This window comes from Mobula hypostoma, chromosome 18 (genome assembly GCF_963921235.1).
Source record: "Mobula hypostoma chromosome 18, sMobHyp1.1, whole genome shotgun sequence".
Classification (NCBI taxonomy): Eukaryota; Metazoa; Chordata; class Chondrichthyes; order Myliobatiformes; family Myliobatidae; genus Mobula; species Mobula hypostoma.
Genome location: NC_086114.1, coordinates 8,990,466 through 9,005,880, shown reverse-complemented (window position 1 = coordinate 9,005,880; position 15,415 = coordinate 8,990,466). Strand labels below are relative to the sequence as shown.

The following is a 15,415-nucleotide window of genomic DNA, read 5'->3' as shown; positions in this document are numbered from 1 at the left end:
ATTTACTTAAGATCTCCCCCATCTATTCTGGCTCCACACACGGATTACCATTACCCTTCTGATCTTCCAGAGGACCAATTTTGTCCCTTGCTAATCTTTTGCTCTTATCACATCTGTAGAATCCCTTATGACTCTCCTTCACCTTGTCTTGGGCAAAGAAGTGGCAAATGAAATACAATGTTGGAATATGTATGGTCATGCACTTTGGTGTAAGAAATAAATGAGTAGATTATTATCTAGATAGGGAGAGAATTCAAAATGCAGAGATGCAAAGGGACTTGGGAGTCCTTGTGCAAGATACCCTCTAGGTTGAGTTGGCTGTGAAGAAGGCGAATGCAGTGTTGGCATTCATTTCTAGAGGTATAGAATATAAGAGCAGGATGTGATGTTGAGGCTCTATAAGGCAATCGTGAGACCACACTTGGAGTATTGTGTGCAGTTTTGGGCTCTTTATTTTAGAAAGGATATACTGAAGTTGGAGAGGGTTCAGAGAAGATTCATGAGAATGGTTCCAGGAATGAAAGGGTTACCATATGAGGAACGTCTGGCAGCTCCTGGGCTGTATTTCCTGGAGTTCAGGAGAATGAGGGGGGAATCTCATAGTAACATTCCGAATGTTAAAGGCCTGAACAGATTAGATATGCAAAGTTACTTCCCATGGTAGGGGATTCTAGGACAAGAGGGCACAACTTCAGGATTGAAGGATGTCCATTTAAAACTGAGCTGTGGAGAAATTACTTTAGTCAGAGGGTGGTAAATCTGTGGAATTTGTTGCCACTACCTCTTGAAAACCAAGGCTCCCTACACATTATCTTTACCTTTTATTCTGACAAATGCATACAAGCTTCGTGCTCTCAAAATTATACTTTTGAAGGTGTCCCACTTATCAAGTACAACTTTGCCAGAAAACTGCTTCTCCCAATCCACACTTGACAGATCATTTCTGATAACATCAAAATTGACCTTTCCCCAATTTAGAATCTCAACCCATGGACCAGACCTTTCTTTTTGCATATTTATTTTGAAACTAATGGCATTGCAATCATTATATGCAAAGTATTCTCCTACACAAACATCTATCACCCGCCCTGTCTCATTTCCTAATAGCTGATCAAGTATCTCACACACTCTCACCGGGACTTCTTTGTACTGATTAAGAAAACTTTCGTGAACGCATTTGACAAACTCTATCATATCTAGTCCTTTTATATTTTGGGAGTCCCAGTCAATATGTGTACAGTTATAATTACCTACTATAATAACCTTATCCGTGTTGCAATAGTCTGCGATCTCTCTGCAAATTTGTTCTTCCAAATCCCTCCGTCTGTTGGGTGGCCTGTAATATAGCCCCATTAATGTGGCCATACCTTTCCTATTTCTCAACTTCACCCATAACATCACATCAGATGAGTTCTCCAGTCTGTCCTGATAGAGCACAGCCATGACATTTTCCCTGACCACTATCGCCATCCCTCCTCCTTTAATCCCTCCTGCTCTGTCGTGTCTAAAACAATGGAACCCCAGAATACTGAGCTGCCAGTCCTGCCCCTCCTGCAACCAAGTTGCACTAATAGCTACAATATCATAATTCCATGCCCTGAGCTCATCTGCCTTTCCTACAATACTTCTTGCATTGAAATACATGGTCACACATTGCTCAACTTTTTGATTCCTAACTTTGAGGTCTTAACAACATCTGCCTACACAACCTCTCCAATAACTGTTCTGGCACTTTTGGTTCCCTTCACGCTGCAACTCTAGTTTAAACCACACTGTGCATTCCACTAAGATAATAGTCCCCTTACAGTTCAGGTGCAAATCATCTCTTCTGTACAGGCTCCATCTTCCCTGGAAGAGAGTCCAATGATCTAAAAATCTTATGCCCTCCCTCCTACACCAACTCATTAGCCATGTGTTAAACTGCATAATTTTTATTTCTGGCCTCACTAGCAAGTGGCACAGATAGCAATCCTGAGATCACAGCCCTGGAGGTTCTGCCCTTTAAATTAGCATGATATTCCCCAAACTCGCTTTGCAGAACCTTGTCACTCTTCCTACCTATGTCACTGGTACCTACATGGAACACAACCTCTGACTGTTCACCTCCCACTTAAGAATGTTAAGTAATCAATCCAAGGATAATTCATCCTCCCTGACAACCAGGAGGCAAAATACCATGCAGAAATCTCATTCAGGTTCACAGAACCTCCTTTCTGTTCCCCTAACTAACAAATCCCCTGTCACCACAGCTTGCCTCTTCTTGGCCACGTCCCCTCCTTCCAACAGTATCCAAACTAGTATACTTGTTGAGGGGGATGGCCGCAAGGGTACTTTGCATTGGCTGTTGATTCCTTTTCCCCTTCCTGACTATCACCCAGTTTCCTATGTCCTGTATCTTTTGAGTGTAACTACCTCTCTATAGGTCCTATCCATCACCTCTTCAGCCTCCTGAATTATCCAGTTTACCCAGTTCCAGCTCCAGCTCCTTATTGCAGAGTGTTAGAAGCTGCAGCCGGATGTTCTTCTCGCAGGTGTAGTCAGAGACACTGGTGGTCTCCCTGCCTTCCTACAGTCTGCTAGAGGAGCATTCTACTATCTTGCCAGGCATCTCTACTGTTCTAGCTGAGCAAATATAAAGGAGGAAGAACATAAACTGTGGGGGAAGGTTGGAAAAAATGCTACCTATAACTTTTTTGCCTTCTCTCACTCAAGCTTTGAAATGCCCACTCTAACTCTGTCCACTCTGAGGCTTGTCCTGCCTTACTTTAATTTGTTCTTGTCAATCAATCTAATCATTTTAGAATAAAATTCTGTTCCACACAACTTTTTGTTGGGTAAACAGACAAGTGGAAAGCCCACTTACGAAAATTCAAAGTTAGTGGAAATGAAGACTTTGATACAGTTTTATCCTTCTTCTATCTAAATGGATTAACAATGAACCTATTTGAATTCATGATGTTTTGGAGTGGTAGAATGTACTCTCTCTGGAGAAAATCTCTTGCCATGTGTCTCAGCCAACAGCTGGAAAGCAACTGAAACAACTTTTGCTATTTTCATTTCATATATAGTAGTCATCTTTATGACTTCTGTTATATAGCCCTAGGGTTCAATTTTTCTGTGGACTGTTACTTTAAAACGCCAAGAGAATGAGACTAACTTTTGGATTTCTACTGACTACAAAATTGCTTGGTTACTATGGTGAGAGAGGTGGAGTGGTTTGATGGACAATGAATGTTTATGGTTTCTCGCGGCTTGTTTTGAATAAGCAAGGTCAGATGATCCTCTTACAGACACATACAGTTCAGAGTCAAGATGGTTTCGATCAATGAAAGACACCAGTGAGCGAGGTCGCTGGTTTAAACTTTCAGTAACCCAAAAGGAATGAGTTGAGATTGATCCAGAGTATTGATAAACGACTCTCACAAAGTATTGCAACTAGAAGAAGTTTGCAAAGAGGAGAGGAGAGGAAGGTTTGAAACAGAAGAAACCTAGTGACAAAGAGTTCACTGTTTGAACTCTCTCCTAGTAGCCCGTAAGGGTGAGTTTGATTCCACTCGAATACGAAAGTATGATTGTCACATTGTTAATCCACAGGAGTGGGTTCTCTGGTGAGGGGAAAACCTTTGTGAATATTGCATGTGTGCTTACCCTTGTCTGGATGTGGTAGTTCACTGAAGAAAGGCACCCCTGTGGCAAATCACTGTTGGAGTTATTTTGTATGTCGTAGAACTGGGTAAGTGGCTATCACGTTGAGTGTTTTGGGTAACCATGTGGAATCTACCGATGTGTCTACTCTTGCCTGGGTGGTTGTTCCATTGAAGATGGTCCCCTTTGTGATAAGCTACTGTTGGTGATACTTCGAGTGTGGAGTGGAACAACTTCGGAGATAAAACCTACTGCTATTGTTGTTTTGTATTGCTGTCGTGGAATCTGGAATATCAACATAATTGCCTTCTCACAACATTTGCCTTTGGATTACAAGTATCTCGCATTAATTAACCTGAAGATTGAACTGAACTTTCTTACATATCATCATAAGACTGTAACTCTTACCACCCTTGCTCTGAAGCAGTTTGGGGATTTATATATGTACACCTATATATGCGTAACACCGTTAACTCTTGATTTACCTGGTTAAAGTTACTATATGACGTAGTTACTAATAAAGTAGTGTTTTGTTAATAACAAAACCAGACTCCAGGTGTGTTCTATTGCTGCTGATACTTTTACAGGGTTGCGTATACGTGACACCTCGGACTAAGCTTTATTGCAATGTTCTGTGCAAATAAGATGCAATAAACAAACAGCAAGTTAAACATGCTTCACGACACACATCTCATTCCCAACCAAATTAAAACAATACCGGCAAGACTTCTGTTTTCTCAACCCAGATGCCTAAACTACAAATAGCAAATGCAAAAAGCTATCTTATTTATTTGTAGTAAAGTAATAAACCTGCTGTCCAAGCTTTTCTCAATTGAGAAAGATAGAAAATGGGAAAAATGCTAGTTTATAAACTAGTTGAGAAAGATAAAAATAATCTTTACAGAGATTAGGTGGAAATTCTTTAGCAAGATGGAGGTGAATCTGTGGAATTCATTGCTACAGATGGCTGTTGAGACAGTCATTGGGTATTTTCAGGCGGTGGTAGATAGGTTCATTAGTAAGGGTGTTAAAGATTACAGGGAAAAAGCAGGAAAATGGGGCTGAGGGATATCTTCAAGGAGCAATGCCTCAAAAATGCAGCATCCTTCATTAAGGACCCCCACCCCCACCCCACCCCACCACTCAGGCCATGCCTTGTTCTCATTGCTACCATCAGGAAGGAGGTATGGAAGTGTGAAGGCACTTAGTTAATTAGTGATTACAAGTTATATTTTCCCAAAACAGATATATACACAGTAGATCTATATTGTCATTTACATCTGAAATCTCCACTCCAGTCATTCTTTATAACTTTCCCATTCTGGACTGCAGATGCTGAAAATCTGAAACAGAAATGCTGAAAACACTCAGTAGGTCAGGTAGCATCTGCAGAACATTTCAGGTCAAGTTCCCTTTTGTCATCTCTAGATATGGGAAGTGGAAGAGATAAAGGTGTAGGACTAACACTTCCATTTCCACCATCTAGACACCCAAACTGTCCTTTCTGAAGTGGTGACTCATTTGCACTTCATGACTACATTCAATTTCCAGGTGGGTATAGTGTAGCTTTTGGGACTCAATAACGAGTTCAACAACTACAGGAAATTTGTATTTTCTCTGCTTATATCAGAACTGGCCAGCATTACCGTTGGTCAACTATCTCTACATTGGCTAAGTTTTCCTGTCTCCAACTAGCATGGCTTGACCTGCTGGACATTACCTACAGGTCAGGGATTTGCTGCTTTTAGATTCCTTTAGCCTCTCTATAACTATTAGTCTATAAGACATACTGTATAAGCAGAATTAGGCCATTTGACCTTTTGAGTCTGCTCTGCTATTCCATTACGGCTGATTTATTATCCCTCTCAATCCCATTCACATGCCTGTTATTCTCATTAATTATCAATCATATAACTTCATCAAGAGCTTATCACCATGGCTACTCTAGCTTACTCTATCAGGGATAACCACTTTATGCTAACCATCCCTCCCCATCCTCTCTAATTTAAACCCAATTTGTTTTCTGTCTTTCCCCATTTGTGACAAAGGGTCTTGGCCCCGAAACATTTAACTGGCTCTGTTTCCATAAATGTTGCCTGAGTTACTGAGTGCATCCACCATTTTCTTCTTCTGTTGCGAATTTACTGTAATTGCAGCTTTCTGATTTCATTACACTCCATTCCTAGGTATACCTGCTCTAGTCTGATGATTGCCACTTTATCTTCCAAATTTCTGTTCATCCTCTCTTTTGCAAGCTCATAATAAACTTTGCCGGTGCAGAAAATTATTCTCTTCACTTCATTTGGATTCTGTGCTGCGAGCTCTATGTCAGGAATGATTCGTTGGAATGTTGTACCTACAAATACAAAATATGACAATGATAACTCATTTGAAACTGCTGCAAACAATGGCTTTGATATCCAAGATTCCTTCAAAAATTACATCCCCAATTTAAAAACGATGCATAATTCTTGCACTTAAATCCTTTACTTTGGAATGAGACCAGGGAGTCCAGCAGCTGAAGTCAAAGTCAAGGACTCAACAACTCATTCTCTTATATATATCTTAAACACTTCTATCAGGTCACCTCTCAATCAGACCATCCCTAACTGATGGTAAAAAGTGTTTTGTATTTTTAACATATTATGCTCCTCTACTTTCAGTATTATCAAAACATTCAATTAAAAAAAACAATGAAATCTTCAGTGAAATTCCATCACAAAATGTCACTAAAGTTTTACAATTCTCTTCAAAGTCAATTACAATACACTATGATATTAAAATAAATTACCTGTTAGCATTTCATCAAAATGCGACTTGGCATCCGGGTGTCTAAGTAAAGATTTTGGCGTGAAAATGATCAACTGAAAATTTAAAAAACATATTTTAGTAAACAGGCAGGTGCAGCAAGAGACTAGGAAGGTAAATGATATGTTAGGCTACGTGCAGGACGTCCGAAATGCAAAAGAAAGCTTTGCTATGATCACATGGCTTTGGTAAGAATCCATATGGTGTAGTGTATATGGAGTTTTGGTCTCCATACCCAAAGGATATATTTCCTTTGAAGATAGTGCACTGTCTGTAAATTGATTCCTAACCTGAGGAGATGCCCTAAGATAAGGCTGTCCTGTATTTGCCAGAGTTTAGAAAACGGAGAGGTGATCTCATTGAGATATACAAAGTTAGGGAAGCTATTTACACAAATGCCGAGAAGCTGTTTCTTGCAGGTAGAGGATCTAGAAGGGACCACAGTCTCGAGATAAGATCCAAGATTCAAATTTATTTGTAACGTGCACATTAGAATGTACAGTGAGGTACATCGATTGCATTAACAATGAACACATCAAGGGTGGGCTGAAGGCAGCCCACAAGTGTCAACACACATTCCAGCGTCAACAATACCCAGTAGAACAACACAGAATACAAGCACAAAACAAGCCCCATTCCACACTCACACCTTTGGACATATACAGTCCTCTAAATGCAGGACAGGCCATCTTAAAGACCAAGACGAATAAATCCTTTACTAAAAGGCTGATAAGTTGTTGCAATTTTTAATCTCAGGCAGCTGAATACATTCAAGGTTAGAGAATGACAGATTACAGAAGAGCATCAGACAGCATGTGAAGAGGCAGAGCTAGTCATGAACATTTTAAATAGCGGAGCAGAACTGAAGAGCCAAATAATCCAATCATGCTTGTACACGTGTTTCTAAAATGAATCTGAACTAGAGAGATAATCTGGTTTATAAAAATTCATAACTTACAGAATGCCAGTGTGTGCAATCACATCAGTTTGTGGGCTGACTGAAATTTTTAAAATTCTTTAAACAATTTGCAAAAGTATAATTGACTGAGAAGAGTTTTCATACCGGTTTCCTAAATGGTAGTAGGATCTGCCTCCTCAGCACATGGAAGTAGTTTGCTGGTGTGGAGCAGTTTACTACAATCCAATTGCAATCAAACAGCTGCTTTACTTCAAACTCTTCTGTATAACCCTGAAGAAAAGATTAAAAGAATTTATGCACCACTCACATTGAAAATGTCTCAGTTTTCCAGAAATATTTAACAAATTTATTTACACTATACCTCATCTTTGAACAGGGATAAAAATATCCATGTTGTTGCTATATTTAAGAAAAAAAATGTTCTAGCTGTAATATATCAGTGTTATTTCACCAACAGTATAGGAACACCCAGATGCAAGGTCTTAACCCAAAACATTTTGACAATTCCTTTCCACAATTGATCCCCACCCACCAACAGATGCTGCTCAACATTCTAGCACACTATTTTGTTGTAAGCAGAGCTTACCCTCGCTGAATTGAAAAAATCAGGACAGTGTTCTCATACAGTTAAATACTGTCACAATATGGAGTGTTTTGTTTAAAAAATAAATTGCCTTTTGATATTTGTTTTGTCAATTACTCATCCTTTAGAACTTCAAGATGGAATTTTTCAATTAAGTTAATATTACTAACATACAAAATCAAATTAGACCAATTTAAACCAGAAAGCATCAACCTTTGTCAGTTCAGATACCAGATCTCCAATGTTAAATGTAACTCTCTTTTCACAGGTGCTGCCTGACCAGCCTTGTTTTCCAGCTCTTTATTTTACACAAAAGTAACCTGAATTATGCCTGATTCAGATTGGGCCTTAAATAGTTATGCCTAAAAGCAAACACCACTTTCGTATATTCCTACTTTTTTTTAAAAAGAAGAAACACCGAGTTACATCTATTATATCTCCCAGAGATATTGTAACAGTGCAGAATGTTCATGGTACACAACTCACAGGATATACATCAGAATCTTCATTGCTCATTTGCAAGAAACGTTCTGGTCTGGCTGAAGAGTGTTCTGGCCCCTGGAAAATATAATTGGAAGATTTAATTATTGCTGTAAATGGGAACCCAACAGATACTGGCTGGTGTACAATTTGAGTTGGATAAATTCTCAAAAACGAACTTGGTGTTGGACACAATATCTTTGACAACAGATCACAATTTTCCAAGACCTTCCAACAGAAGGCAATACATTATTACTATAAAATGAATACTGATGAATAAGAGTGAGGTCCCGGAACGTCAACAGTTTATTCATCTCCATAGATGCTACCTGACCTGCTGAGTGCCTAAAGCAATTTGTGTGTGTTTTGCTCAGTACTTCCAGCATCTGTAGAATCTCTTGTACTTTCTTTCCCTTAAATATCTGATAGTTAAAATTTTGTTACAGCATTCAAGTTGTATGCAATTTTTCTTTAATGGAGACAAGTAATCTGTGATTCACCATTCTTCAAAGAGGCAAATTATGTACTATGATAAAAATGAACTTTCTAAGTGAGACAGATTTGTTAATGTACCCTGTATCATTGTTTAAACCAGCTATTAAAAATTATTTTCTGAGTTCTTCCAAACCCAAAGTCAGATGATTCTTGCAAATGAGCCAAATAATTTAAAATAACATTAATGTCTTCTATATATTGCCAGGGTACACACCAAAATTTGTGTGATAAAATTTAGTCTCTAGGGCATGAGGTTTCACTTCAAAAGTAATACAGGGATGAAACCCTAAATGAGTCCTAAAAGCAATCCTGAAGGTAATCTTAGAAGGATCACACTGGTCAAGATTGGGAAAACCTAGGAGGAGTGAGAAAAAAAAGATTGACACACAAAAATGCTGGAGGAACTCAGCAAAAAAATGCAGGTCAGGCAGGATTTATGGAGGGGGGTAAACAGCTGATGTTTTGAGCCATGACCCTTCATCTGGACTGGAAAAGGAGGAAGAAGCCATTCTTAATCCCTGGGGTTTGAGGATTTTATGCAGGAATTAGGAAGGAACAAGAGCAGGAACAGTGTCCAATGTATGGATATAATTCTTACAGAGCAATGATCCCCACCCCCAGGCACTATGTATTGATGTGTTGTCAGCATATGCACTGTTGTCTACGCATGCGGATTGTATTCGCTCTCGCTGCAACGTGAATACACCAGTTAAAGCATCACCCATGTGCATGCTTTTATTTAATCGATATGTAGTTGTGCACAGAGATAAAAAATTGGTACAAACCTGAATGTCAGAAAATATCATCAACTGCAATGACAATTACAGTGAGTGTTAAATAGCAAGAAAAGCCCATGAGAAAAATGAAAGACGCTCTGAATTTAAAGTAAAAAAAAACATAGCGATGGCTTCAGTTCGGGAAGTTGATGAATTTGAAAGTGCTAATGAAGGCTGGGAGTCATATTGAGAAGGTGGAACTATATTGTAATGTGAGTAACGGGGAGGAGCAAAATAAAGTTTGTATGCTTTTTTTAGTTTAATGGGTGCAAGGGCATACAGTCTCTTTTGCAACCTAGTAACTTCTGTAAAACCAGCAAGATGTTTGATGACATCCTTACAATTTTACCAAATCATTGAGCCCTAAGCTGCTGGTAATAGCTGAGAGATTTGGATTTTAAAAAAGGAACCAGTCAAAAGATGAAAGCATTTCAGAATGCATTGCAGAACTGTGCAAACATCCAAGTACCGTGACTTTAGATACAGACATTCTGATGCATTAAGAGACAGGTTTGTATGTGATGAGGCTTACATAGTTAAAGCACACAAAAGAGGCTACTGTCTGAAAGAGACCTAACCTTAGAAAGGGCATTGACCATTGCAATATCATTAGAGACTGCAGCAAAGGATGCAGCAGAACTACAGAAAAGGAGGTTAGAATGTGAAATGCACAAAATGTCTCTGAATGGTGCAAAAAGCCAAAAATGTTACCGATGTGGCAAATCTTTTACCATGGTGCAAATGACTGTTGGTTCAAAGAAAAAGTCTGCAGAAAGTGTCACAGACACATAGAGAGAACGTGCAAGGCAAACAAAAAAATACAACAAAGTGAAAAGTCTCAAAACACAAAACCAAGCAAATGCATAAAGTTACCAAATATAAAACAGAATCAGGCAACAGTGTCTGACAAAGGTGAACTGTCATGCCTACAACTGCATAGCATAACTGGAGCTGATCACAAAATTATCTGGGTCACTACAGAGGTGTCCAGAGTAAAACTGAAAATGAGCTGGATACAGGGTTAGCTTTGTCCATAATTCCAGAGGCTGACTACAACAGACTGTTTTCTAAGATACCATTAGGGAAGATGTCAGTGATGTTAAAGGTGAAAAAATGTCTCCCAAAGACAAACTGAAAGTAAATGTGACATATGGAGACCAAACACAACAGGAAAGGTATTCCAGTGATGACTGCTACCCAGTTACAACGTTGGGCACTATTCCTAGCAGCCTACTCTTATGACATAGAGTTCAATGGTACCATAAAACATAGCAAAGCTGATGGCTTGTCACATCTTCCACTACTTGCAACAGAAGAAGGAAGTCTCAATACTGTGAGCAGCAGAAGTGTTACACACCGCATCAGAAATACAAAGGGAAACAATGAATGACCTGACATTGTCAAAGGTCTATGAAATCACCATGGAAGGGTGGCCAACTCATGGTAACCCTATGTTTTCAGAGTTCTCAGTGAGACAAGACCAACTGTCAATATGTCAAAGAACGCTTGATGTGTGGATCTTGTGTTGCGGTTTCCTCTAAATTGCACACCAGAATGTTAGAAAATCTGCATGAAGGTCACCTGGGTACAGGCAAGAGAAGAGTGTCACCCAGAGCTATATGCGGTGGCCTGGAATAAAAAAAAGATTGATGACTTGATGAGAAGCTGTTCGGGATGCCACAAGGTTCAAAATGCACCCCAGAGTGATTTTTGGGTTTAGGTCATTTACATTTAGCAAATGGCTTTGGCTACCAGTCTTCTGTTCCTTGATAATGTATTGTGGATTCAGCTTGGGACAATACATAGAAACACAGAAAACCTACAGCACAATACAGGCCCTTCGGCCCACAAAGCTGTGCTGAATATGTCCTTATCTTAGAACTACCTAGGCTTACCCATAGCCTTCTATTTTTCTAAGCTCAATTTATCAATCCAGCAGTCTCTTAAAAGACCCTATCATTTCCGCCTCCACCGCCGCCGCCAGCAGCCCATTCCACACACTTCCATTCTCTGCATAAAAAACTTACCCCTGACATCTCCTCTGTACCTAATACATAATACATTCCTAAAAGCTGTGGATCCCAGTCCAGACGCTGCTGGCATCTGTGGGAGAGATCCGAATCAGAAGGTGTGAAGTTTGTATGTAGTTTCAAAAGAAAGCACTGTCTACACTTTGTAAATATGGAATTGTCCTTTGTGTTTAGCAAATAAGTACTGAGCCCCACATTGGGCCAGCAGACCTTTCCACTGAAAGCGTCTCCATATGATGCCTGCAGTGTCTTGTTTTGTCGAATAAAGCTGCTTTGTATCTACCAGTAATTCTTTCTATTTCATTCACGCAACCACATTTGATGTCAGGAGTGGGATGCCTTCGTGACCCATCGTGTGGCCAGCGTTCTTAACAGTCTAAGTGGGTGAGTATTTTTTAAAAATTAGCACTCACACTTGGATCTGTTCGGGTCAGTGGTACACGGGAACACGAGGTATCACGGGCGCAGAGAGCTAAACTGGTAGATATAAACGTAGAGTGTGCGCGTGCATGTGCGTTTATGTAAGTGAGGAAACTTGGTGAGACGGAGCCACCAGTTGCGAAGGATGGTTACGACGGTTCAAGACGCCACAGTGAGGGCGTCTATACTCGTTCGGGGAGCTGCATTTTAGTGTACAGGTTTTGCAAGTGTGATGCAAAGGAATACAGCAGGCGTCACGAGTTCAGATGCTCAAAAGTGGCAGATTGAGGAGTACATACTCCAGTTTTAAGTATGTGCTGTTTAACTGGTACCCGTCTTTTATATTTTGCATAGTGTGGTAATTAGTGTGAAGATATTTTAGGGAGAGGTTTTACCCAGATATGTCTGTCGGGATGGCACCTATTGAGATCAAGCAACGTCAGGACGAGAACCCTGTTGATCCAAGGCTGCCCTTGACCTTGATTACGACCATTCGTAAGCCCTTCACCCCCGGGGAGAAACAGAGCATTTTGTCTGAGTTGCCCTCTCTTAAAGTCGCATGTGGGAATTTGGAATTCTGGCATAAGCTTGAGGAAATGGTTGAAATTCACCAGATGCACCCCAAAGATATACACGTGTTGGTAAAAGTGAAGCGCCCAAGGAACATGTGGGACAGTATGGGCCAGGTGGTTCGGGATGGTACATGGGCAACTACTGGGAGCGCCAGCAATGAAGAAAGATATCACTTCTTTTAAAAGGGGAAATGAGGCAGCGACTGAGGGCAGGCAAGAATAACCGAGGAGCGATTACAGCAGAGCTGATGAGACAGCCACGGATTATGCAGAACGTAAATATCGAGTGTATAAGGAGTATTCCAGGTTGGATAATCCAGGGAGGGACGACCTTGAAAATGATGAAGGAAGGCCTAAGCTCAGCTCACCAGGAAGTTTTAGGTTTAGGCATAACGATGGGGTCGACCTACTCTGTGATAGTTTCATGGGCCAGTGAGATAGACCGGAGAAAGCGCAAGAGAAATTGTGAAGTGGTGATAGTGGATGTAACTGCTGTGATGTCCCATACAGTTTGTTTTGCTTGCCAGCAGCCAGGGCACGAAGCAAGGAATTGCCGGAATAGACGCGGGAGGGTAAAGAAGTGGATATGCTACAGGTGCGGTCTATAGGGACATGGTTGGGGGCAGTGTCCCAAAAAAAGGCAAGAAAAACAGGTGAAAGTCACAGCAGACACAATCTCTCACCCCCATGGATGCCCAGTCTGGCCAATCTGGCTGCCGATCAAATCACAGAGCTAGTAAAGATGGCTGCTAGGTCAGAAAAGCATGTGGCGGCGGCCCCCACTGCCAGCGCTGGTGACCGGCAGATGTACACAGCAGCATTGGTAGGGGGGGCGGCTATGCAATATATTAGTGGACACAGGGGCATTGGTATTGATAACAGATCTACCGCTGTCAACAACCGGACAGGCTATTTATATTCGGGGTGTAGGAGGGAAAACAGTGAAGGCAGAAAGAAGCGAGTCACAAATACTCAAAATCGTGGGAGTGCAGCTTCCAGTGTATTTCTGGGTCTGTCCAAATAATGAGGGCACCATCCTTGGAATAGACATCCTAAGGGAAGCAGGGGTTGTTCTTGATTCAAGAAAGGGAGAAATAATATGGAGAAGTCAAAGGCAGAGGACATGAATAAACAGTAGAATACACAACCTGGCTAGCACTGTCGCAGCTACCCCGTTCGTTAGAGACTGAAGCTAGCTGTTCCAAGCAGTGTAGCCTAGACGCAAGCAAGATTGTGGTGGAGTAAAGATAAACCCAGTTAAAATAGAGGAGGGTCTGAATTAACTCCATAAACAGTACCCTATAAAAACTGACGCACTGGCGCTGTTCAGAGTAAAGTGAAGGAACTAAAACACCTGGGGATACTCAGAGACTGCGGCAACTACTAACTCAGCTATATGGCTACTAGAGAAGCCCTGTGGATCATATCCATTAACAATAGGCCATATCGCCCTTAAGATCATACCGAGTTTGCATTCCATAGTGGCGGGCCCTGCAACAATCCTGAATGGCATGTCTCTGGAACATAAAAGCTTTTCCAGTACCTTCGAGAGCAGGCATTACTGCCGATAAGGCAGCAGAGGAACAGGAGACAACTGAAATTGCAAGTGTGCAGGAAGAAACAACACAAGCCAGCTTAGTAAAATTATATGAAGAGGTGGAGGCAGAAGAGAAGGAGAAATGGCAAAGGAAGGAGGGACCAGATGGGAGCTGGACACATGGGGAGGAAGGACTGGTGGCACCACCATGTATTTGGCAGATAGTGCTGATATAATATCATGGGGTGATACATCAGGGGAGGCAGAACATATTCATAGCCCTCCAGCAGGACTGGTGGTGGCCAGGATGGTAGGGATGTTGAGAAATTCTGCCGCCGTTGTATCATTTGATCCCAGCATAACACTGGTAAGGGCAGAAATCTACAGATGGCGGATCAACCACAGCCAAGGGGACCCTGGGAAAATATACAAATGAACTTCACAGGGCCCCTACCCAAAAGCAGGAGGGGGGGGAATGCTACTGTCAAGTAATTATGGATCACTTCACCGGGTGGGTAGAGGCTTTCCCAACAAGGGACTGCACTGCCAGCACCGCTGAACAGATTCTCTTTTAGGAATTCCTCCCAAGGTGGGGAACCGCAGTTCAGGTGGACTCGGATCAGGGAGCACATTTCACAGGGGAAGTAATGAAGGAAATGCACTGATTGTTTGGGATTCGACAACAGTTCCAAGTACTCTACCACCCTCAAGTTCAGGAATGGTAGAAAGGATCAACCGAACGATCAAGAATACCTTAGGTAAAACTACAGCTGAGACAGGAAAGACATAGGTTGGTATATTACCAGGAGTCCTGATGAGATTACGAACAACACCAAACTGCACATTGGGTTTCAGCCACTACAAATTATTGATGGGGTGAGCAATGCAACTCCCTTATGGGGTAATTACGGGTTGCTGTGAGCCCACGGCTTACAGGGGCAGAATGGCACAGTATGTGAAAGACGTTTGTAACCAACTTAAAGTGTTGAAGGACAGAGCAAAACAACAGCAGCGCATTGTTAATCAGAGAGAGCCAGAGGGAAAGGAGATAGTCCATCCACAGCACGGCGACCAAGTCATGGTGAGGGTGCTGTCGTAAAGGCCAGGGTTTACCCCCAGGAAGATAGGACCACAGATGGTACTCTTAACC

General features: G+C 41.3%; 1 protein-coding gene across 3 annotated transcripts in view; it reads right to left on the bottom strand.

The window, feature by feature from the left end:
* LOC134358317 (2-oxoglutarate dehydrogenase-like, mitochondrial) overlaps positions 1 to 15,415 on the bottom strand; it is a 98,547-nt gene that overhangs the window by 8,506 nt on the left and 74,626 nt on the right. For all 3 annotated transcript variants that reach the window (XM_063070416.1, XM_063070418.1, XM_063070417.1), the window contains 4 exons: positions 8,442 to 8,513; positions 7,517 to 7,642; positions 6,437 to 6,509; positions 5,838 to 6,001 (listed from right to left, as the gene is read on the bottom strand). In XM_063070416.1, the coding sequence (XP_062926486.1) occupies positions 5,838 to 6,001; positions 6,437 to 6,509; positions 7,517 to 7,642; positions 8,442 to 8,513 (435 nt within the window). The remainder of the gene's footprint in view (positions 1 to 5,837; positions 6,002 to 6,436; positions 6,510 to 7,516; positions 7,643 to 8,441; positions 8,514 to 15,415) is intronic.